General features: G+C 51.8%; 9 protein-coding genes across 9 annotated transcripts; 3 read left to right on the forward strand and 6 right to left on the reverse strand.

Moving 5' to 3' along the window:
• Positions 1-30: 30 nt before the first annotated feature.
• On the reverse strand, positions 31-867 carry LOC100845645. The gene has a single exon (XM_010240548.3). The coding sequence runs from the start codon at positions 754-756 to the stop codon at positions 271-273; it is 486 nt and encodes a 161-aa protein (XP_010238850.2). The 5' UTR covers positions 757-867; the 3' UTR covers positions 31-270.
• A 600-nt stretch (positions 868-1,467) lies between these two features.
• LOC100832189 (pollen allergen Lol p 2-A) lies at positions 1,468-2,446 on the forward strand. Its single transcript, XM_003577386.4, has one exon. The coding sequence runs from the start codon at positions 1,599-1,601 to the stop codon at positions 2,139-2,141; it is 543 nt and encodes a 180-aa protein (XP_003577434.2). The 5' UTR covers positions 1,468-1,598; the 3' UTR covers positions 2,142-2,446.
• Positions 2,447-6,688: 4,242 nt separating this feature from the next.
• On the reverse strand, positions 6,689-7,783 carry LOC100823920 (pollen allergen Phl p 1). The gene has a single exon (XM_003577529.3). The coding sequence runs from the start codon at positions 7,766-7,768 to the stop codon at positions 6,968-6,970; it is 801 nt and encodes a 266-aa protein (XP_003577577.1). The 5' UTR covers positions 7,769-7,783; the 3' UTR covers positions 6,689-6,967.
• Positions 7,784-8,588: 805 nt separating this feature from the next.
• On the reverse strand, positions 8,589-10,130 carry LOC100839643 (protein yippee-like). Its single transcript, XM_003577581.4, has 5 exons — positions 9,774-10,130; positions 9,639-9,682; positions 9,414-9,522; positions 9,266-9,321; positions 8,589-8,931 (listed from the first exon to the last, which is right to left on the reverse strand). The coding sequence occupies exons 1-5, from the start codon at positions 9,873-9,875 to the stop codon at positions 8,829-8,831; spliced, it is 414 nt and encodes a 137-aa protein (XP_003577629.1). The 5' UTR covers positions 9,876-10,130; the 3' UTR covers positions 8,589-8,828.
• Positions 10,131-10,265: 135 nt separating this feature from the next.
• Positions 10,266-12,725, reverse strand: LOC100834547 (cation/H(+) antiporter 28). The gene has a single exon (XM_003577478.4). The coding sequence runs from the start codon at positions 12,723-12,725 to the stop codon at positions 10,266-10,268; it is 2,460 nt and encodes an 819-aa protein (XP_003577526.1).
• Positions 12,726-13,435: 710 nt separating this feature from the next.
• LOC104584824 (B3 domain-containing protein At3g18960) lies at positions 13,436-15,312 on the forward strand. Its single transcript, XM_014902233.1, has 3 exons — positions 13,436-13,525; positions 13,641-14,063; positions 15,280-15,312. Exons 1-3 carry the CDS (start codon positions 13,436-13,438, stop codon positions 15,310-15,312), a joined length of 546 nt encoding a protein of 181 aa, XP_014757719.1.
• Positions 15,313-15,870: 558 nt separating this feature from the next.
• Positions 15,871-16,834, forward strand: LOC104584825 (acanthoscurrin-2). Its single transcript, XM_010240550.2, has one exon. The coding sequence runs from the start codon at positions 15,924-15,926 to the stop codon at positions 16,557-16,559; it is 636 nt and encodes a 211-aa protein (XP_010238852.2). The 5' UTR covers positions 15,871-15,923; the 3' UTR covers positions 16,560-16,834.
• A 522-nt stretch (positions 16,835-17,356) lies between these two features.
• LOC100844928 (putative vesicle-associated membrane protein 726) lies at positions 17,357-18,622 on the reverse strand. The gene is made up of 4 exons (XM_003577766.4): positions 18,290-18,622; positions 18,058-18,199; positions 17,776-17,896; positions 17,357-17,668 (listed from the first exon to the last, which is right to left on the reverse strand). Exons 1-4 carry the CDS (start codon positions 18,492-18,494, stop codon positions 17,462-17,464), a joined length of 675 nt encoding a protein of 224 aa, XP_003577814.1. The 5' UTR covers positions 18,495-18,622; the 3' UTR covers positions 17,357-17,461.
• Positions 18,623-19,062: 440 nt separating this feature from the next.
• LOC100829640 (beta-glucuronosyltransferase GlcAT14B) lies at positions 19,063-21,941 on the reverse strand. The gene is made up of 4 exons (XM_003577633.4): positions 21,298-21,941; positions 21,137-21,212; positions 20,916-21,031; positions 19,063-19,912 (listed from the first exon to the last, which is right to left on the reverse strand). The coding sequence occupies exons 1-4, from the start codon at positions 21,863-21,865 to the stop codon at positions 19,398-19,400; spliced, it is 1,275 nt and encodes a 424-aa protein (XP_003577681.1). The 5' UTR covers positions 21,866-21,941; the 3' UTR covers positions 19,063-19,397.
• Positions 21,942-22,239: the final 298 nt, after the last annotated feature.

Consider the following 22,239-nt stretch of genomic DNA (forward strand, 5'->3'; position numbering starts at 1 on the left):
CAGTTGATCCAAAGTACACACCTTTTACACTAGGCCTGGAATTCATCGTCCTGATTAACCGGCTTCAGTACAAATTTGAATTTTTTGACATTCCACGTAACAATATATACAGTACGGCATCGATTGATCAGCCGTACTACGTCATAGTGCATACGAAGTAATTATACATTTAGCGTATTGATCATGGCTACAAAATACAAAGTCTGTCGAAACAACTGGGGAAAAAAACACAATTATACAACTAGAGCATTTTTATCTGATACTAATTAGTTAGTCCTTGGTTTTGAGTTTGGCTGCGCCTGATTTGACGACGCAGGACTGGACCAGGCTCTTGATCCCCTTCCTCTTCTTCTTCTTCTTCTCCCTGCTGCTCCCGCTGTCTGCAGCCATCCCCTCCATGGCCGCCGTGCTGCTGCTGCTGGCTATGGGGCTCCTCCTACTGAAACTCATTCGCTCCTCCTCCTCCATCTTGAGCACTCTGTTCTCGAGGCAGGCGATGCGGTCGACGAGGCTGCCCTTGGCCCTGGTCTCCTGCAGCAGCTCCTCCGCCGGCCGGCAGCGAGCTGCAGCCCGAGGCGTGCTCGCCGGGGAAGATGAAGACAAGGTTGTGGCAGTGGAGGAGGACCTGGCGCTGCCGCCGTTGCCGCTGCGCATGTCCTCGAGGTAGCCCACCACCAGGTCCAGCCGGTCCACCCGCGCCATCATGCTCGCCGGCGCCGGCGCCTGATGCCCGCTCACCGCCGAAGAAGCAGCCATGTATTGTGTATTTGTTGTTGTATCTAGCTCCCACAAGCAAGGGCGATCGAGATTGAGGAGTTGTTGGTCTTTGGTCTTTCTCTTGTTGTTCTTGGTAGGCAGCCGGCGTGGGCTATAAGTAAGAAAGCGGTTGGATTTGGATTAGCGCGCCATTGCTGATCGGCTGTATGTATGTAGTACGTGTCACGGCTGCGTGCGTGCGTGCGTGATGTGGCACGGCTAGAAGCGTCGACGCCTCCTGGTCGTCGTGGCGGACGGAGGAGACACGCATGCATATGCCTGCCTCTGTGACCGCCCACGTGTCCAACTTTTAACATCCTTGCGCCGCCCTCGTAGTGCTAACCAAGTGCATGTGCGCTGCCGAATACATTAGACTATATAAAAAATGGGAGCATCATAATTTATGATAACATGTAAATCTCATTAATTGTTTTATAGATAAAAAAATATATGATGTGATGGTAACGTATTTAGTTATCATATTTTTCTTTTTCTTCATTAATTATCATGCCATGTCACCAAAATATCTAGTTGGTATATATATTACTATATAAGTTAATTGCAAACCAAATTAGCGTAGACTCGGACTCTGAATTGCGTGCATTGGTGCAATGTGCAACGTAGTAGATCGAGCCAGAGCTGCCTTTTGGATCATGCATGCTGCATACGGCCGCTCACGATGGATCGGAGGACATACAGCGAAGAAATGGTCAAATCAGACAGAGAGGTGGCTGATCATCAAAGGACGGCATACAGCGAGATGCTCTCGCTAATTCAGGAAACCAGCAGGCAGCTCCCCCTCCGATGGTGCCTGCGAGCCGCATACTCAATCTACGGCCACCATGATCAGCCACCCAATGAAGCTCTCCTCCATCGCCGGACCGCCGCTCCTCCGTCGCTTCCTTCCACCCATAAATACCCCAACACACCACCCATCGTCCCAAAACACAACCAACAACAACAACACAACAACAGCAGCTCACCATCTCGATCGCGACCGATCTCCAAACAAGAAGAAGCAGCTAGCAATGGCGTCGAGGAAGGCACTGTTGGCGCTGGCGATGGCGGCGGCGCTGTTCGCGGTGGCGTGCGCGGTGAAGCCGACGTTCACGGTGCAGCCGGGGTCGACGACGAAGAAGCTCGGGGTGAAGGTGAACAAGCCTGGCCACAGCGTGGCGGAGGTAGAGCTCCGGCAGCACGGCTCCGAGACGTGGCTGACGATGAAGAAGACGGGTCCCGACACCTTCACGGTGCAGAGCCCGACCCCGCTCAAGGGGCCCTACAACTTCCGCATCGTCACCGAGAAGGGACTCCGCGGGGTCTTCGATGACGTCGTGCCCGAGACCTTCAAGTGCGGCACCACATACGTCCCAGACGAGTACTGATCATTCCATCCATCCATCCATCCATCCATTGGGTTGAGTTCATCTCAGCGATTTCACCCATGGATATCGTATATCATAATTAAGCCGTATGCAATGAATAAGCTTCGTCGGAGAAGAAGCTATATGTAGCTAGCAGCGGCCACGACGGATGTGCGTGCGTGCTGATAGCTAGCTAGCCGCCGGGTCTTATTGATTCATGTCGACCGGCCGCTTCTTTTCTGTTTTTCATTTATGTAATCAAATTTATTTATTATTTTGTTCAAGAATTATTTTTATATGGAATATGTGGATTTCTTTTTTGACAATTATGGATGCGGCTATATCTTAGGCGTCTAGATTTTTTTTAAGTTAAAGTCTTAAACTGGGTCCCACATTTCAGGATGGGGATTTTTTTTTGATGGGGTAAAAGATGGCACAAGTTTCACTAAATGGGGTAATTTGTGTCAAAAAACCAAATTAGAGGGTAAAAATCAAATTTACTGTTCCCAAAATTCTTCTATAAAAAATCTTCACTCTATTTTAGGCTCAAGGTCCATGATCAGTTGAAGTTGAGTTGTTTCATGCAGAATTTATATGAAAAAACCTCAATTTAAATCTTCGGATTCTCTAGTTTCTGATATTTATTGTCTCATCTTTAAAGCACATATCAAATCACAGTTTCTCAAATTTTCTTGCTGATTGGACCACATAATTAACCTGTAGCCAAACTCCACGCATAGGTGAGCTGTAAAGACATGGGCACCGAGCCACCGCCCCTGTGCCAAGGCTCTTTTGATTAAATTTGTGTTAAGCTAACATTAATTTTATGGGCAAATGCTTGCTTAGGAGGAAGTACTTAGGGCGACTCCAGCACATCCACCTGAATCGGACACAAAACGTGTCCATTTTGGTCCGTTCGGGTCGCGACTCGGAGAACCCATGCGGCTTTGTCCAGCCTATGTCCATTTGGGTCTGCTGGTGCCATAGGCGGAGCCAGCGATTTGGCAGAGCCTGGGCACAACACAAGCTAAACAAAAATTTCAACAGTTCATAGTACGAAAATATAAGTGGTAATGTTGACATTTTGACAAAGAAAATTTCACGACAGTGCCAATTAGATCATATTAATAGTCAGAAACGCAAAATGTGATAACAAACAAGCCGCTAGCTAACAATCCACCATCAACTTCCAAGTCGACAACAAAAGTCCAAAATCAACCGCACATCAACGAGGCCATGAGAGAATCTAGAGAAAAAAAAGGATTAGTAAATCATAGTATCCAAATATGAAGTATTAAATACATTGGAATTAATAAAATAAAACTTACCCATGAGATGCTAATGAGGCCTTGGCAAAAGTCCTCTACGAAATCTCATGGCTTGAAACCGCTTAACGATAAGGTAACATATCATCAAATCATTGAACCACTCATTAGCCATCTTGTTGCGCAACTTAAACTTGATAATCTTCATAGCCGAGAAAGCCCTTTCAACCGATGCCGTTGACACCGGCAATAATAAAGCCAACTCAATCAGTTTGTAGACCAATGGAAAAACCAAATGCTTCTCGGTTTCTACCATCTTTATAGCCAAACTTTCAAGATCAGTCAATGAAGAGAATGCAGCATGCCTTCTTACATGAAGAATGTAAGTCTCAAGTTGATCTCTAATAATTGCACGATCATCATTAGAGAAATCAGCATGGTAAATTTCAGCTAGGCTAGCAAGCTTGTCAACATCAAACATAGAGAAGGAATTCTTTGGAGTAAGGCATGAGAAGCTCACTATTATCTCCGAAGATTCTTCATTAAAGCGATGATTCATCTCCGTGCATATCTTATCAATGGCAACATAAAAGATCTCAACTCGATAAAAATGAAGATTAGTGTAAGTCATCCCATCAAGCCTCGAACGACCCCGAACCGGTATTCTTTCTTCCATATTGGGAACCGGAATACCTTTGGCTTGACAAAATATTACCAATTTCCACATTTGACTCAACCAAAGCAAAGTTGTATAATGTGAACCCCATCTAGTATCCCCGTGTCTAACTAGATTTGATTGTTGATTCAAACCCCTTCCACTAAATATCTCACCTTTCTCGAGCTCATCTAAAATATTTTGATGAGTTTGCTCTGTCAATATATCCCTCCTCTTGCAAGATGCACTTGTTGTGGTCACAATCAAAGAGACATACTCAAACAAATCATGAATGGATGAGCAGCAGCTAGCAACCGAGACAACTACCAATTGCAAATGGTGGGCAAAGCAATGGACGTATAAAGCATAAGGGTTTTCATCAATAATCTTTCTTTGCAAACCATTAAATTCACCTCTCATATTTGAAGCCACATCATATCCTTGCCCCCGAAGCCTATGTATGGTAAAGTTGTAATGGTCAAGTATGGCATCAAGAGCTTCCTTTAGTGCCATTGATGTAGTTTCTTTGACATGATAGAGAGAAAGAAACCGCTCCACGACCTTTCCTTTGCTGCTCACATACCTACAACCACAATTCCAATAAGGTTTAAAAAAATATGAAACAACCATGCAACAATTGGTATATAGAATAATGAACTGCTACTAAGTACTAACCTCAACATTACTGCCATTTGCTCTTTCAACGATATATCATGTGACTCGTCAATAAGCACGGACAATTTTCTATCACCAATCTCTCTCATGATCACTTCGGTGACCTCTTGTGCGCAACACTTTGAAAGATCCTTTTGAATTTCTGGAGATAGCATCCTGCAATTCCTTCCGGCACGGTCAAAAGCATCTCTCACTTTCTCATCATTGATTTTGTGCCAATCAATCATCTCAAGAAAGTTACCCTTGTTCAATGAAGTGGAAGATTCATCATGGCCACGAAAAGACAAGCCTTGAGAAATTAGATACCTTGCACACCCAAGAGAAGAATGCAAACGGATTTTATATAGTTGTTTGGATTCTTCGGTTGCCCTAGCAAGGTTAGTAGACACACTTTGATTTTGATTACAAAAATCATCACAATGCAGCCTTGCCTTGTTGTGTGCACTACCTACACCACCAACATGACCGGGCAATGCCTTATAAGCATGCTTCCAATCCTTAAATCCTTTTTTGTTGAAGACATCATAACCAAAGTGCTCATTGCTTCCTGGCTGCTTAAAAAGAAAGCAATAGAAACAAAATGCAGCATTGCGATCCTTGCTATATTTTATCCAATCATACTTCTTATACCAAGTTTTAGAAAATGCCCTTGTCTTAATGCGGCAGATTTGGTTGGGTTGGACCTTTCAAAAGGTAAGCTCTTGTTACTCGGTCTTGACTTCTATTTGTCTCCGAAGAGCGGGATCGGATTCAATTTCATCCGGGTTGAACATTGTCCCAATTCTGGAAAAAAATATCCTAATTTGAGATAAACCATTCAAGCCAACAAAAATATGAACAAGCTACTGTCGACTGTCAATCTCAATGTCTCAAACTCTCAATCTGTCAATCACTCATATTAGAAGAGGGAAGGTGAAAATTAGCAAACCAAGTTGTCTAACGCCTCCTCTTGGCTGGCTGCTGCTCGCTTCCGAAGTTGAAGTCCCACCGGAATTCCCATTTCCGCGTGGGCGTATGCAATCCCTGCCGCCGCCCACCTTAGGTGCTGCCCGGCCTGAGCCACCCGCCATCTGCCCTCGTGGCTTGCCGGAGCCCGATTCCTGTAGGTACTTACTTCCCTAGCTAGCAGAGTGGTGTGGGGATTTTTGATTTGGGCATTGGGGTTTTGGCAGAAGAAGCCCTAGCGAGGAGTCAGGGAGATGAAGCTTTTTCTCGTCCAGACGAAGAGACGCAGCAGAACTGATCGATCGAGGAGTCAGGGAGACGAAGCTGGGGCAGATCGATCGACACTTGGGCTGAGTGGAGACCGACCAGGCCAAGCCCAGGCTAGACACGGCCTAGAAAAACCAAGAGGCCAAGAGGCCCGTTCGGAGGGAGGGAAGGAAATAACGTTTTGGCCCAGAAGAAACAGATCGTGGCTTTGTTCTCAGGGGCACTCCCGATCTGGAGACGGCCGATCCGCCATAGCTGCTCGTCAGAGCTCCGAAGGCTGGCGCCGGTGAGCCCGGGCACGTGCCCTAGGTGCCCGCACGGCGGCTCCGCCCATGGCCGGTGTCCCCAATGCAGTCACCTATTTGGTCCGTTTATTGGTCACAAACATGCGGGTCAAGGGAGGACGACGGAGAAGTGTGGTGCAAACGTGCTGTCTGGCAAGACCCAAACCCAATCCAAATTTGGGTTGGAAATGGATCGCCGCGGACAGAAAAGCGGACGGCTGCCGAAATGGATCCCCCCCTGCCGTCGGAGCCGCCCTTACCTGACTTCACAGATCGGCTGGCTCCGCCCATGTGCAAAGGTAAAACTGGCTGCTTTGTTTCTCGAAGTTAAAGGTGGTTGCTTCTCTAACCACGGGGCTAGAGAACTTTGGTCCATTCAAGCCCTGTTTGGAAGACATCATGTATGTTGTTTTGTATTTATATTACTTTTTTCGTTGTTTCGTGCAAAATTCTTGCTTGCATTTCAAACAACAGACATGAAATAATTAATAACCATGCTTAAACAATAAATTTCAATTTGGATACATATACATAAACAAGGCGGTGGAGAGAGTAAGGCGTGGGGGGAGAGCAAACCACGTACACGCTGGTTTGCCTCCTATAAGCAAATCAAATTACTTGTGCATACACCTCACATATGCCTCTTGACAAATTATTCTCACCATGCAGCAAGCAGAAGCTCAGAAGCTGCTGGCCTTGGCCTGAAGAAGCACATACGTAGCCGGCCGCGGCAGGGAGGCAATGCACGGAATGGAATCAGTACTTGGCGACATACATGGTGTCGGGCTTCCACTTCTCAGGGATGACATCCGGTGAGACTGCCTTGGTGCCGCCATCAGTAGTGTACCTCACGCTAAGCGGCCCCTTGAGCGGCTTCGCGGTATCAATCCTCCAGACGGCGCCCCATGACTCCTTGAGCGGGATCCAGTTATACTTGCCCTTCTCCTGGACTTCCACGGCCACCACATCCCCATCTCCACCGACAAACTTGACCAACAACGCCAGGTAATTCGGGTTAGACCCCTTCTCGACATGGTAGGTCACCTTGGTGCCCAGCGGGTAGTAGCATTTCACCCTCCGGAACTGGATCTCCACTTCTCCACAGCCACGCAGCTTCTGCTCCTGCCCCTTCTTGGCCATGGACCCGAAGGCCTTGCCGGAGAGGTCGAAGTGGTATGCGGCGATGGGCTCCTCGTTGTCGTCGGTGATGTGGACGAGGACGGGCTGCCCGGAGCAGAACTCGGCCGGCTTGTCGCACTTGATCTCGAAGCAGGAGCCGCAGCCGCGCCCGTCCCGGAAGATGGGCGTGTTGCCGCAGGATGTCATGCCGTTGAAGGGCGGCTTGTCGACGTCCTTGTAGCCGCAGGCGCCGCCGTTGTCCTTGGGCCCGGCGCCTTCGGGCCTGCCGTACCATGTGCTCTTGGCGTCCAGCCATTTGCCGTTGTAGGTGGCCGTGATGTTGGGGCCTGGGGGCACCTTGGGGATGCCGTGGGCGAGGCTCAGGAGCGCCGCCAGGAGCGCCATGGCAAGCATCACCTGAGAGGAGGAGGCGGCCATCTTGGAAAAGGATCGGGTGTCTTGTGTCTTGTGTCCTGGGTGTTTAATTATATAGGCATTGGCTGGAGGAACAAACCTCCGGCGATGTCGGTGGGCGACTCGGCTTGTCCGTCCATGTGCCTATGCGGCTCTCCGTCGCCTCAGGAGACCTCTGCTCGTCCCCCTTGATTAAGGACTTGCATGCATGCATGCCATGCATGTGCTTAATTAGGTGCAGCTATATACGTAGGATTATTAGCATTCAGTTCGTGAAGTTAGTTTGGCTCTAGTCAAAGTAGTCAACCCATGCATGCATGCAAGATGGCTACTTCAAAGGATTGGCCAAGGTACGTACGCTCGTGTTGACTTTGTTAATGTTCAGCTCTGCGGTTCTCAGCTGACATTTTTTTTATGATTTCATCCAAGAAATTTATTTTGCATCGGCTTATCGGAATTGCACAAACGCAGTAATTAACCTGATTTTTTTAGTGAAGAAATCATTACAATTTTTTATTTGATTTTGCTTCGTTCACACAGGGAAAAATGATGTGCTCAGCAAGGGGACCTGATGAATGTACTTATCTACAACTAGGCTAGCTTAGCATAACATTCACATGTCACGAGGCATCTGAAGCCATGACATCGACGGTGGACACTGACGAAACTGAAGAAGAGGCGAGGCGCGATTGACAGCTACTCCCTCCGTTTCTCTCAAATTTGCCAAAAATTCTTGTCTCAAAATTTGCTCAAAAATGGATGTACCTATTCCTAAAAAAGTCTAGATAAATGTAAGATTTCGACAAGAATTATGAAACAGAGGGAGTAATTGCAAAGCCACCAATGGAAAATATGGAATGGATGGAGATTTTATTGTTTGGACACACATTCATATATGTACATGAACGACGACTGTGGCGATTCATATTGTGCTATAGATAGGCACAGGCAGGGTTCCTCATGTAGCAGCTACAATGCAGCTTGCACGGGAGAATACCTTGCCGGTGGAAAGACGACTAACAGTAATAATTTACAGTCATGCCTGTCATGCGACGAACAAGCCTAATTAATCTTGCATTGTGGGTCACATGGTGTCCTGATCATCATCCTCGCTCTCGCTAATCCGAGCATCATGCTCAGCCCACAGCTGGATCCGATCGGTAGGGCCGCCACCGTGTATCTTGCACCTGCGCCCCAACAGAACACGATGAACGATTTCAGTACGCTTGATTCTCAAGGAAAATACTAGCTAGCTACTTAGACTGCCTAGTTCTGACTTGTGTACATTTTGGAAAACTTGTGATAAATCCATGTAACCAGCTAGCTGGTTTAATTTTTGTAGGTATACTTAAGGGCGGAGGGTAAAAGTAAACAATGATAAGACGGTGGCAGCACCATGTTTCAGTCTGTCAGAATCACACACCACAGGGTGATTAAAATTGATGTCAGTGATTTTATTTATCTGGACTAGATAACAAAGCACATGAACATAAGGATTGATGGATTGATTGAGCGGCTCACCTCTCAAGGATGAACTTGCCCTCCTTGTACCTCTGGCTCTTCTCAAATGCAGAAACCTGCATTGGCCATGAACAGAGCAATTAAATTAAGGAGCGCAGCAATGGGACCTTTTGGCTACTGATGAACAATCAAACAAATTGTGTTTTACATATTTCCATCCGAGGATGGCTCCGCAGCCGACGCAGAAGATGTCGCAGACGGTGTGCAGGCCGGTGGTCATCATCCGGTCATCCTTCTCCCCATCATTCACATTGACACTGCACCATTCATTCAGACGTCATTTGTAGCCAGTACAGTGAACAGAGAACAAACAGCCGCGCAGCAACAACAGATGATTGGGAGTAAATTAAGATGGAGAGTGTGGTTTACTTACACCTTGTCGAAGAGGTAGGCCTTGCCGTGCTTGCAGCGGAACATCTGACGGGGTAAGAAAACAAGTTAGTCAGGAAGGAGGAGATGGGGGAAGAAAAAGAAAGAAAAATGTCGGGAATGGAGATGGGGGAAGGACCTTGGAGACGATGTGGTGGGCGTAGGCGAGGTGGGTCTGGCAGTGCTTGCAGGAGTAGATGGCGCCGGTGGGCGCCAGGCTCATCAAGAAGAGCCGCCCCATCACAAACACCTCTTCTTCTTCTCCCGTTCCGGCCGATGAACAGAACTGATGCACGGCGGCGGCGCCCAGTCAGTGAATAAATAATCAATCTCCGTGGGCTCGAGAGCGCCCTGGAAGGCGATCGATCTGGGTAGCGGTGGGGCTGGAAGGCGGCGATCGCGACGCAACGGGGGGATGCAGAAAGGAGTAATTTGCGGGAGAGAAGAAGAGAAAGGAAAGGGGATGCAATTGCAATGCAGAGACGGCAAGCAAGGAAATGGGGAATTCACGAGCCAAAAAGACGGTTCTGCCCACTCCCACTAAGCAAGCTAGGTAACTGGGCCTGGGCCAGGCCCATCTTACAATACAATGTACGTGCACACACTGGTCCTGGGCCTGAGAGACGAGATTTTACAGGGGCATGAACTCGTCGTCGATGACCTTGTAGTGCTTCTTGGCGTCGTACTGCTGGACGATGAGGACGGAGGCGGTGGCGGAGAAGTCGGAGGAGGCGAGGATGTCGCCGACTGGGCCGAGCTCGAGGCACTCGGCCCACTCGTCCAGCCCTTCCGTGAGCACCGAGTTCCGGTCCCTCCCCTTGCCGACGACCAAGAGCCGGTAGTCCCCCTGCATCCCCCTGAGCACCGACACGAGCTCGGCGCCGTCCGCCACGTGCTTCTCCAGGTACCCCACGCCGCCCTTGTTCCCGGCCACGTGCTTCCGGTAGAACTCCGCGAAGAACTTGTCGTCCGCCTGCGCCTGCAGCTCCTCGTTCGACGCCGCCGCCTGCAGGTGCAGGATGTTCCGCCGGCTCTTGGACTCGAACAGGCTCGTCCTCGCCTTCGCCCTCGCCTGCGCCGCCGCGCTCTGCACGATCCGCAGCGCCGTCAGACGGATCCCGGGGTGCTTGCAGACGAACGCCGCCAGCGTCAGCGCCTCCCTGTCGTCCGCGCCGCCGATGAACACCACCATCACATTCACCGGCGTCTGGTTTTGCTGTTGTTGATTTTGCTGTTGAAGCCGGCCGAGGCCGCGGTCCACCATGATCCCCACGGAGCATGGCGCGAGCTGCAGCACCTTCTGGTTCACCAGGCGGAACCCGTAGTGGAGCCCCGCGGCGTCCATGGTGCCGTCCAGGCATTGGGCCTTGTGGAAGGGGAGCAGGATGAGCGCCGCCATGGCGTCCTCGGCGCAGATGCACATGTCGCTGTGCATGTCCTGGAACGACGACAGCGCCAGAAGCCGGCGCACCTTGACGTCGCTGCTGATGTACGCGTCCAGGGCCTCGCCGATGAGCTTGCGCATCTCCGACACCTCCTCGTCCACCACCGTCACGCCGTCGAACCCGCCGCCCTTCACGATGGCCGCCGCCGTCTGGTCCGTCAGCTGCACCATGTCCACGGCGTAGCACGCCAGGGACCTCCCGCCGCCGCCGCCGCCGTTGCTCCGCAGGGACTCCACCAGGAACGCCAGCGTCGGCACGTCCTGGGCGCCGTGGAGCCCCACCACGAGGCGGAGCTCGGTGGCCGGGTCGTGGTGCTGCAGCCCCATGAGGCGCCACTGCACGGTCCGGCGCGCCCAGGACGCGATGCCCATGCCGACCACGGGCGTGACGGCCACGTTGAGCGCCACCATGAAGATGAGCGCCATGAAGGCCTTGTCCGTGATGATCCCGGCCTCGAACGCCGCCAGCGCGCAGTAGATGTGGAAGTAGCCCTTGACGTTGAGCAGCATCCCCAGCGCCAGCGCCTCCAGCCACCCGAGCCCTTTCAACAGCCCGACGCCCGCGCAGCCGGCGAGCTTGCCCAGCGTGCCCATGGCCGTGGCGAACAAGACCTTCCACCACGGGAACGGCAGCTGCATGACGTAGATGCGGAACACCTGGCTGTCCGGTTCGATCCCGGCCGCCTCGATGTCGTCCGTGGTCTGCCGGAGCGACAGGCACACGTGCGCCACGTAGAGCGGCAGCACGAAGGAGCTGAGCACGAAGTTGGTCTTGCTCACCAGCAGCCTCGACACCCGGCCTTCGCTGGGGAACGCCAGCCCCACCATGAACGCCGCCATATTGAAGTCCAGCCGCAGCGCCGACACGACCCAGCACATGGCGGCGGCGGCGAGCGCCACGAGCGACAGGTCGAAGCCGCGCATCCGCCGGCCTTCCGGGTTCCGCCCGTCCACCCACTCCGCCATGGCCCGAGACGCGAACCCGGACATGGCCACGGCCAGCAACGCCGCCCCCGTCAGCACCGGCTGCGCCAGGTAGGCGCTCGAGGTCACGGCGTCGGCGTCGCCGTCGCGCCACACCATGCTTCCCAGCGCGATGAGCAGCGTGGTGACCATGTCGGAGGTCACCCCGGCGCCGACCGCCAGGCGGCCGACGTTTGTCTTGGCGATCTTGAGGTCCGTGGCGAGCCGCGTGAGCACGGGCGAGGCCGTGTTGGCGAGCACGGCGGCGAGGCCGAGGAAGGCCCGGAGGGAGTTCTCGTGGACGAAGCCGGTGACGGGGAGGACGACGGCGGAGTGGAGCAGCGCGGCGAGGGCGGCGGTGGAGAGGATCCCGGCGTAGGCGACGACGGCGGCGGCGTCGAGGAGGAGCGCGAAGGGGTCCATCTCGACGCCGAGGGCGAAGAGGTAGGGGGCGAAGACGAAGGGGCCGAGCTTGGCGAAGACGAGATTGATGGCGTTGGTGACGGAGAGGATGCGGAACTGCGCCAAAAGGATGCCGAGGAGGAGGTCGGAGAAGACGCGCGGCTGGTACAGCTTGCGGAGGAGCGCGTACAGGATCTTGCTCGACACCAGCGTCACCCCGAACTCGAACAGGATCGTGTTGTAGTTGGCCGAAAGCACGCTGCTCGTCATCGAGCAATCCATCTTTTTCTTCTTTGCTTTGATTGATTTTTTATGCAAATAGATCGATTTATTCTGCCTCCGGCGTTAACGATCTTCAGTAATCGATCGACCACCAAGAACAGAGGATTGATTATTCAGGAGGAATTTGATTTCATCTCATTTCGCCAAGAACAACGACAAGGAACCAGCAGAGGGTCGCATGCATGCATCTCTGGCTGGCAGAGAGCATTTTGCGGAGGGGATTCTTTTTCCTTCTTAACTTAGCTCTTGGCTAGATTTTTCTTCTTCTTGTGTTTTGTAATTCGAGCGAGCTAGCTGCTAGATTTCCTGAATTTAGGCTGCCGTTTCCCAATGGGTTTACCCCAAACTTCGTTGCAAAAAATATTTCAATCTACGCCAAAATTAATCTCTTGAATGTCTTTGAACCAATTGCCAGGAAAGAATAAGTCTGTACAAAATATTTGCAGGTTTTTAAACTGTACTCCGTATACGAAAAGAAAAGGAGAGTCAGTTGTTGTAGCAAGAAAGATGGAAAATTATAAGGAAAGGAACCGTAACAGATACAATTACGGATGGAGCTTGTGTCGACTTGAAATCGTGACAGTACTACTTGACTAGCAACAGAAAACCATGCGCAAGTAGTGGAGCGAAAATTTAGGGATAATTAACCCACGATTTAGGGAGTTGTACCCCATCCAGCCATCAATCGGTCGTTAGCAGCCAAAGCAAACATGGCAGCAGCAGCGCTCAGCGGCGGCGGCGCCGTACGCCGGCGGAAGTTCTTCAAGGTCCTCCTGCCCGGCACCTTCGAATCCAGCCTGGTACGTACGTCGATTCCTGAATCCTAATCGATCAAGGATCGCTCAAATCAATCTGCAATCCTGCGTCGATTGATCGTCCAACTGATCGATTGTTTTGCATATCAATGAATCGCAGTGGCTGCCGCCCAAGTTCGCGGCGGGGCTGGAGGCTTGCCCGCCGGGCATCGCCGTGGCCACGCTGCGTGACCCCGCGGGCCGCTCATGGCGCGTCGACCTCGACCGCCGCGGCGGCAACAGCGTGTGCTTCACGGGGAAAGGGTGGCGCGGCTTCGTCTCCTGCTGCGGCCTCTCCGCCGGCAACTTCCTGGTGTTCGACCACCTCGCCGCCCTCGACTTCGCCGTCGACCCCTTCGACGCCTCCGGCTGCAGCCTCGACGCCATCGTTACTCCCCCCGTGAAGCTCAAGGTCGACGAAGACGACGACACCGCCAGCCGCTGCCACCAAGACACCCTGTCCTCCGGCAATGATAATAACAACGGTGGCCGGAGCCCGGCCGGGACGAAGAGGAAGAGGAAGCGCTCGCCGAATGCCACTACGGCGGGCGGCGGGTCCTGCGAAAGAGGAGGAAGAAGAAGAGCGAGAACAGAGGAGGAGGACAATGGCGAGACGCTCCTGGTCCGGCGGCGCATCGGGACGCCGTACGAGCTGCAGTGCCTGGACGTGACCATGGGCTTCTGCGAGAGCCTCGGGTGGACCACGTCGCGCACGGCCGAGCTCGTCGTCGTCGACGCCGGCAATGGCGGCGAGCGGCGGCGGTGGGAGGTGGGCGTGAAGGTGGCCGGCAAGGGCGGGATGATCTTGCGAGGGTGGCCGGAGTTCGCCAAGGACAACGGGCTCAGGGTTGCCGACGCCTGCGTCTTCCGGCCGGTCCACGTCGTCGGCACCGGCGACCGATTCGTCCAGGTCCAGGTCCTCAGGGGCCAAGCTTAGGTACCTGATCGATCAGGGTCATGAAAACAATGCTATCAATGTCATCAGGTGCTCAGGTAACTCGTTTTATCGATCGATCCCCCACATGGAAGATCGATCCATGATTTAGAGGATGACGATTAATCTAGGCCGGCATGAGTTGGTTGTATGTATCGCAAACATGCATGTCCGATGCGATCCTGATTCATAAACCCAAAGTTTCGTATACTGGCGTTGTTTTGCAATGTCCGGGCTCATTTTGGTTGGCTTAATTAATAGGAAGTGCTGAATTTCAGATTTTGTAAGGCCAAGGCATGCGTTTTGGTGTCACACCCTTGTCTGTACTATTTGCGATTCAACGATTGATGATTGCTTTGTGCGAATTGAGCGCGGACACCTCCATGTATCTCTTCCTTGCTAATCTCAGATGTAACTGTCATCGCTAATGAATAAAATGCCTGCTTAGTTTCAAAAAAGAAAAGTGCCCGCAAGCGGTTACAAGACAGTAATTAGCTAGTTGCCCTTCCTCGTTCACAAGCCATCTGATGTATAGAAGACGACGGCTGGATAAGTTGGGCTTCGGAGCGATGGGCCTCGCGCAGCATCTTGTGAGCCTCTGTCCTTGTCTTCACTTGCAAGGCCCGGTCCAGGTAGGTCGCCGTGACACTTTGGAAGATAACTGAAGAAATAGTCCACACGTGGATAAAACATACGGAGACACCAACACGTGTGATGTGAACCGATGGAAGATGGTGTAAATAAGTCAAGCGAAGTGCGAGACGGAGCATTGATTTGCAGAGACTAGTTTATGTTGTGCGTACTTTCTGACCTACTCTACTTGCAGGCGGCACGGCTCTCCCGTGCTGCCCTGCCCTGAGCCCCTGGTAGATCGGTACAGTACAAGCTAGGGGGATCAACCCGCATGGTCTGACAAATCACCGTCTTCTTCTAGATCTGCACACAGAGGAAGCTAGCTAGCCGCCCTGTATTAATTTACCCCAAGCGGACAAGCGGTGGTAGCTAGGTTGGTGCATGATCGAAACCACGTACACGCGTCAGCTTGACAAGTCCTGTACGCGCGATTGATCGTGCATGCATGCATTTGAAGCTCTCTGTAGTTGGAGCAAAAAGAAGAGACAGATGGATCGACCACCGCCCGAGATCGCCAATGCACGTATATATGTACGAATTACGATCTCCGCTCTCTAGTTAGATAAGTTTTGGATTGGATCGGCGAGCCGGCAAGCTTTGGCGCCCTCCAATTTACTGCTCCCGGCCGCGGCCGCTCACCTGTTCCCCGCTTCCTCCATAACTTCACTTCACTTCACTTGTCATGCATCCAATTTAACCCACACTGTATACCGGCACCGATCTTCTTCCATCTCTCCATCTATATAAAGCCGTGCGTACCTAGTGGTAACTGGCAGCAGTACGAAAGCTAGCATCACGTACGTACGATCAAGGAGAGTCGCGACGATCTCTCTGTACATGGCCAGGTCTCGCGCCGCTGCCGCCGCAATGGCCAAGCTCATCTGCTTCCTGGCCGTCGTCGTCTTCTTCCTCGCGCTGGCTGAGGCCAGGGACGTGCCTGCAGCTGCCACTGCCACGACTACGACAGCAGCAGCAACCAAGGTTGGCACGAAGAAGGTGGCGGCGGCGGGGCTGGGCGAGCAGAAGACGTTCCTGCCGCCGGTGGTAGGAGGGTACGGCGGCGGCGTCGGAGGATTCGCTGGCGCTGGCGGCGTGGGAGGCTTCGGCGGAGCCGTCGGGGGAATCGGCAGTGCGCTTGGTGGCGTCGGTGGTGGCGTTGGAGGGATCGGAGGTGTCGGTGGCGGCGTTGGAGGGATCGGAGGCGTTAGTAGCCTCGGTGGAGCCGGCGGCGGCATCGGTGGGCTTGGCGGGCTCGGTGGTGGTGGGCTTGGCGGGCTTGGCGGTGGTGGGCTCGGCGGCGGCTCCGGTGGTGGAATCGGCGGTCTCGGAGGAGGCGGTTTGGGCGGTGGCTCCGGCGGTATCGGAGGCGGCGGCCTGGGCGGTGGCTCCGCTGGTCTTGGAGGCGGTGGTGCCGGCGGGCTCGGCGGTGGCATCGGCCATGGTGGCGGCGGCGGTGGATGCATCCACCCGTGATCCGTGCGTGCATGAATGCTCGCTTCTTGACGACGGAGTCAACACTGATCTGGTCGCTGCATGCATGGATTTGACTGTCGCTACGTACGTGCCTACTCGTAGTAGCAAGTGTTCATCATGTAGCTTGTGCTAAAATGTCTCGTTCGTGCGTGCGTGTAGTTCGTGTGGGAATAAGAGGGTGCTAATTAATCAAGCTACAGCAGCTTGTAATTAGCCTTAGCTTCATGTTTGAACCATGCATGCATGGTGCTAGCAGCTGTTTTCGATATTTTTCTCGCCTTTGTGTTTGACAGCGTGTTTTGACTGTTTGACCAGTCTGTCTTGGATCCATTGACTGACCCCACCTGCAACCTTGCCGGTCAAGGAAGAAAGAAAAAAAAAGCAGAGTCGATACTCTGTTCGTGTCGGAACCGGAGACGAAGACCCCCCGCGCGCGCGAGAATCCGATTGGACGCCGGCCTCACCTCCGGCCGACTCCGTCTCAGCGACCGTGTGATCCCCGTCGTCAAATACTAGATCTTTATTCTTACTTAATTTTGGATCTGCCATAGGTGTTAGATTTCACTTAATTTTGGGTTGCATGCATCAACTCAATGTATACGGGTTGCCAAGAACTCGCTCTGAAATTTTGCCTATGTTTCTTCAGTAATACAGTAAGCATATCAATTGAATGATTATAGACAAATGAATGTTCAGTATATGTGATCCATGAGTAGCTTGTTAAACTGATGATGTGATCTTTCGCTTATTCAATTCGGTAGCGCGCTAGAGAAACATAACTCATGGGAGAGGAAGGATGAAGAATTAAGAACAAACAGCAACGCTAGCTAGCAATGCAAGTCTGTACAGTACAAGCTAAGCTTAGCCAAACTCAACAATAACGATATGCTGCATTATTAAAGCTAGTGGCATCTGTCATGGCAAGCGGTGAGGACGACGATGAGGACGACGGCGACGACGATGCCGCCGACGATGAGCCTGGCCTTCATGTTCTGGTACCACATCCGGCGCCTGACACGCGTCCCCTGCGTCCTGAAATCCGCTGCCTGGTCGTGGAGCTGCTCCGTCCTGCTCACCAGCACGTCGATGTGTTCCCCACGGTCGATGGCCTGACATCAAGGATTTCATCACCACAAATTTCCATTCATCCATCCATCCATCCATCCATCCATGGAGGAAATCGAGCTAATTCGATCCGATTAGTTAGCAATTTTACCTTGTCGATGTTGTCGAGCATGATGCCTTTGACCTCGGAGACCTGGACTTTGACCTTGGACAGCCTGCTCAGCTCCTCCGGATGATCCATGCAGTACTGCATCTGCTCCTTGAGCTTCGGTCTGTCCTCGATCATCACACGAGCCAGTTATTAAATTGATCACATGCATGGAAATGAATGATTGAGTTCTGAAACTCTGTCTGAATACCATAAATCACTTTATGCATCTGAACTGAACTTAACTGAATTGTGTGTTCTGAACTTAAACTGAACTGAAGTTACCCGAAATCCCGGGTGAGGCTGTTGGCGGCGGCGGTGTCGGCTTTGCCTCCGGCGTATCTCCTGACGAACTCGTCCTTGATGTTGTCCAGAAAGGCCAGAGGGATCTCACGCCCAGCAGACTCGCTCGCCACCACGCAGTAGGCTGCAGTCCCCAAAATTTCGATATGATTAACTGATTGAAAACACAGAGAGATGGAGTCATGGAGAGACATATAGGAGTATGTATGTATACCGTAGCCGTGGTGGATGAGGAAGGTGAAAGTGTGTCCGTCGCAGGTGTAGGTGAAGCGGTTGTCGCCGGCGGGGAGTTTCTGCAGGCACTGCGCCGCGATGTCCCGGAAGTTGCCCGTGTACGCCGTCTGCTCCGCCACCACCACCGTCCCCCGCGCCACCATCGCGTATATCAGCCGCCCACCCTCCTCCCCTTGCGCCGCCATCGATGCGATCACCACAACCAACTCGATCACCGAGGAAGAAGAAGAGGAGGAAGAGGAAGAACAAGTGTTGGGGATATGATGAGCTTGTGACCCAAAGACAGGAACAAGAAAATGGTGGACGATACAATGTCCTCCTCGGCTCACAAGGATTAATTTAACAATGTACTAGTGCTAGAATATGTTTGAGAATGTCGTCGTTAATTGGCCTGGAGGGACGCCGTTTTTGGAACTTGTCAAATGGTTCTACGTCATGTATGCATTAGTTACCAAACAACATCCTGGCCGTCCGACCGTTGACTAGGACTTCCCGCGTTAGTTACTATACTGCTAGCTTCCTTGGACGACAAACCTTGTTGCTGGTCTCAATAGCTAGCTTAGCAGTCATCAGCCAGGCTATTTGCAAATCAAACACCGCATAGCAGGCTTACTTTTCTTGTACACAGCATTTTGCTCATGGAGCAAACTAGGCTTGGAATTTTGCTGGGCACACACACAGAGGACAACAATATCATGACATGAGGTCTCAGGGAGCCAGAATGCAATACCACCACCACATGCAAATTTTCCAAGACACAATTAACAGCAATGGAATAACACAAGGGAATCCACTCAAAAACTCCAGTGACATTTACAAGATGCATGGCCAAAGTACGCATACGCTAAGACAAACATATTCGGTCACCAAGTTTCGATTTCCAGGATCGTGACGTGGGCGTGGATCGATCATCTTGTGTGTCATGGTCTTACAAGTGGGTAACGTGGTAAGACAAACTCTACATTACGCTACGTGGTTGTACAACATTGCGCGTGTTAAAACCGAAGCTGCCTGGCAAAAATGGCGGATGGCAAGTCAAAAACAGTCATGTACTTGTCACCCCGGTAGCAGTCCGACGTGTTGCTGTTTTACTTGCACTGCCGTGGGTGGAACTTCTCCTCTGACAGGAGTGACGTGATGAGCCGCTCCAGCCGTACAGCTCCACGGCCGGGCTGAAGGAGGGTGGCGTTGCCAATGGCTGAGCAAGGGTCGCTCCCGTTCTCTTGTGTCCCTGCGCACCAGCCTCCGGGAGTAGGCATGTCAGGGCCACGGAACAGGATCTCTGCGTCTATCTTGTCCAGCACTGGGTCATCCGCGTGGAATTTCCGAGCAAATGGGGCATCACTTGCAACCATCCTGTCCAAGTCGTCGATCGTCAGGTAGTGAGGATGCTGCTTTGGAGGGTTGTCCCATGAGATGTAGTGCAGGTCATGGTTCACCGTGGTGTTCTTGAATTCCTCGGCGTTGCAGACCACAGTGTGGAAGTAACCTTCTGGTGAGGAGATGAAGTTGGAATAGTACATGAGTACAGTGCGAGGTAGGTTGTCCCAGCCCCATATGCTGTATTCGACAAGCGGCCTAGACAGTGCCATCCAAGCAGAACCTGCAGTGTAGAACGATTATCAGATGCATCTACAAATAAGAGCAACATTATTCCTGAAAGAGGCCCAAAGAAACAAAGTTGCTCACTCCATAAAAGCTTTTTAAACACAAGATTTGTTGGGCTTCAGTGAGGAAGAGTAAGAGCCTGCCAGATTCGTTTGTTGGTTGTTAACAAGAAAGCTGGATTGCTATTATTAGCCAAATGAGCCTATATAAATCCTATGCCCTGATCTTCAATGGCAAGTCAGGCTCTGAATCTAAAATCTTCTAGCTATCTGGTTGAGATGCTGAAATATGGAGTGCTCATATCACATTGAGAACTATTGAGAAACATGGATGGATTGGGGTCTAGGGAACCAGAATGCATTTTTTTGGTATTGCTATTAGGGGCATTTTTTGGTGTGAATTAGACCACCACGTCAACTAACGCATCCAAAGGCATCTACAGGTAGTGCTTAAACATTTAAGGGGAAACAAGACATTTATGGCAGGTTTATTAACACAAATCAGTACTTGGGGAGCAAATAGACACAAATTAGGACGGAAGACCCAGATTATGATTTCATCACAACCAATTTATTCGATAGGCAGGCTTTCCACTCTAGGATGGCTCCCAAAAGACTAAAACAAGAGCTTGTCTTCATATTAAATGCTTCTCCTTGTCATGCAAAGCAGCAAAATCAGAAAATTGCAAAGAGCCAAAGAGAATAATAAATGCTACTAGTTACACTCAATTAGATCAAACTGAAACTACTACTCATACTATCATGCAACAAAGGTAAAGAGTGTTTCCACATATACTATTTTCTCAGCAGAAACAGGTAATCTCTCAGTGAAACATTTTGACAATCCTAGCCACATTTGCAAGATCAAATTATCATCTAGACTAGTGTGAACAGAAACATGGAAAATTCTGCATGCTTATGTTTGGTAAGTGGAAAACTAGTATGAGGATATTTGGGCTAGTCCAATAAAAAACAGGTCAATGGATCAACTCAGAGTACCAGTGAAGAGTTTGAAGGCCGTTGGCACGCTGCGCCGCTGCGGTATCCAAAACACATCTGCCTTCTTCTTCATGTAGAGCCCTGGGTCGATGATGACCGGCTTGGCCCTCTGAAACCTAGGCAGATTCACAAACAAACAAGTGCATTGGCTTGATTCAGTGCCCACCCATATTTGGCAATCAATCAGAGAAGCTAGCATGTAGGATGAATGAAACACCTACTCCTTCCATCCGATGTTGCTGGTGTGGTCGATGAAGTTGAGATCACGCGGCAGCTTGGAGAACACATGTAGCAGATCTGCAGCAAAACTCCAAGAGAGGTCAAAATGTTAGGTTACCCTAGAAGCTGTCACGAAACAAAGCAGCGAAGAGGAATGGCGCACCGTCCTGCGTGACGAGCGGGTAATCGGAGGCGGAGAGGTTGATGAACCAGTCCCAGTCGGAGCCGCCGGCGCCGGAGTGGCCCCAGAGGAGCGCGGCGGCGGCGTGGAGCGTGCTGGCGACCATGGTGGGGCCCCGGTAGGTGACGAGATTGGCCTTCTCGACGACGCGCACGTTCCCGGCGGCGGAGATGGCCGGGTGCGCGGCGAGCCCCGCGGCGAGGTCCGCCCGGTCGGAGTCGGGCGCCTCGGCGTCCAGGTGGAGGATGTAGAGGTTCCTCGGGTGGTACAGCGCGAGGAGCACGCGGCGGAGCGCGGGGGCGTCGCGCGCGGATCCGGAGACGAGGTAGGCGATGCGGGGCAGCGGGTCGCCGGCGCGGGAGGAGGGCGGGGTCGGGGCGAGCTTGTGCTCGACGAAGAGGGTCGGGGAAGGCGAGGAGGCGGAGGGGAAGAAGGGGAGCGGGATGGTGGTGAGGAGGACGAGGAGGAGCAGCGAGAGCGCGGAGCCGGCGGCGAGCGGGAGCAGCCACCGGCGGTCCACCGCCGCGGCGGCGTGGACCAGGGGCTTCATCGGCGGTGGGTGGCGACTGAGCCGACTAGCTCTTATTTACCGAGAAATACTCCATTGGTTCTTCCGGGCGAGCTGGTAGAGAGTGGTTGACCGGCTTTACTGCCGACAGCTAGTATAAGATTCAAATTTATTTGAAATCCACATTTGAATTTTGCCAGTTTGTACCGACCGAATTAAATGATTACCAATTTTAAATTTGTTTACACTCGTAGTTTTGATAGATAATAAAATGATACCACTGCTTTTTTTTCTTTCCATACAACCGTTGCAGGTCGGGTTCCAGTGTCAAAATCATGACACAATGTTATAGGTCTTGTCCAGCACCATCAACAAAATTTAGAGGAGCACCACATATTCATCAGAGGAACGAATCC

The sequence above is a fragment of the Brachypodium distachyon genome, chromosome 4 (assembly GCF_000005505.3).
Source record: "Brachypodium distachyon strain Bd21 chromosome 4, Brachypodium_distachyon_v3.0, whole genome shotgun sequence".
In the NCBI taxonomy this organism is placed as follows: Eukaryota; Viridiplantae; Streptophyta; class Magnoliopsida; order Poales; family Poaceae; genus Brachypodium; species Brachypodium distachyon.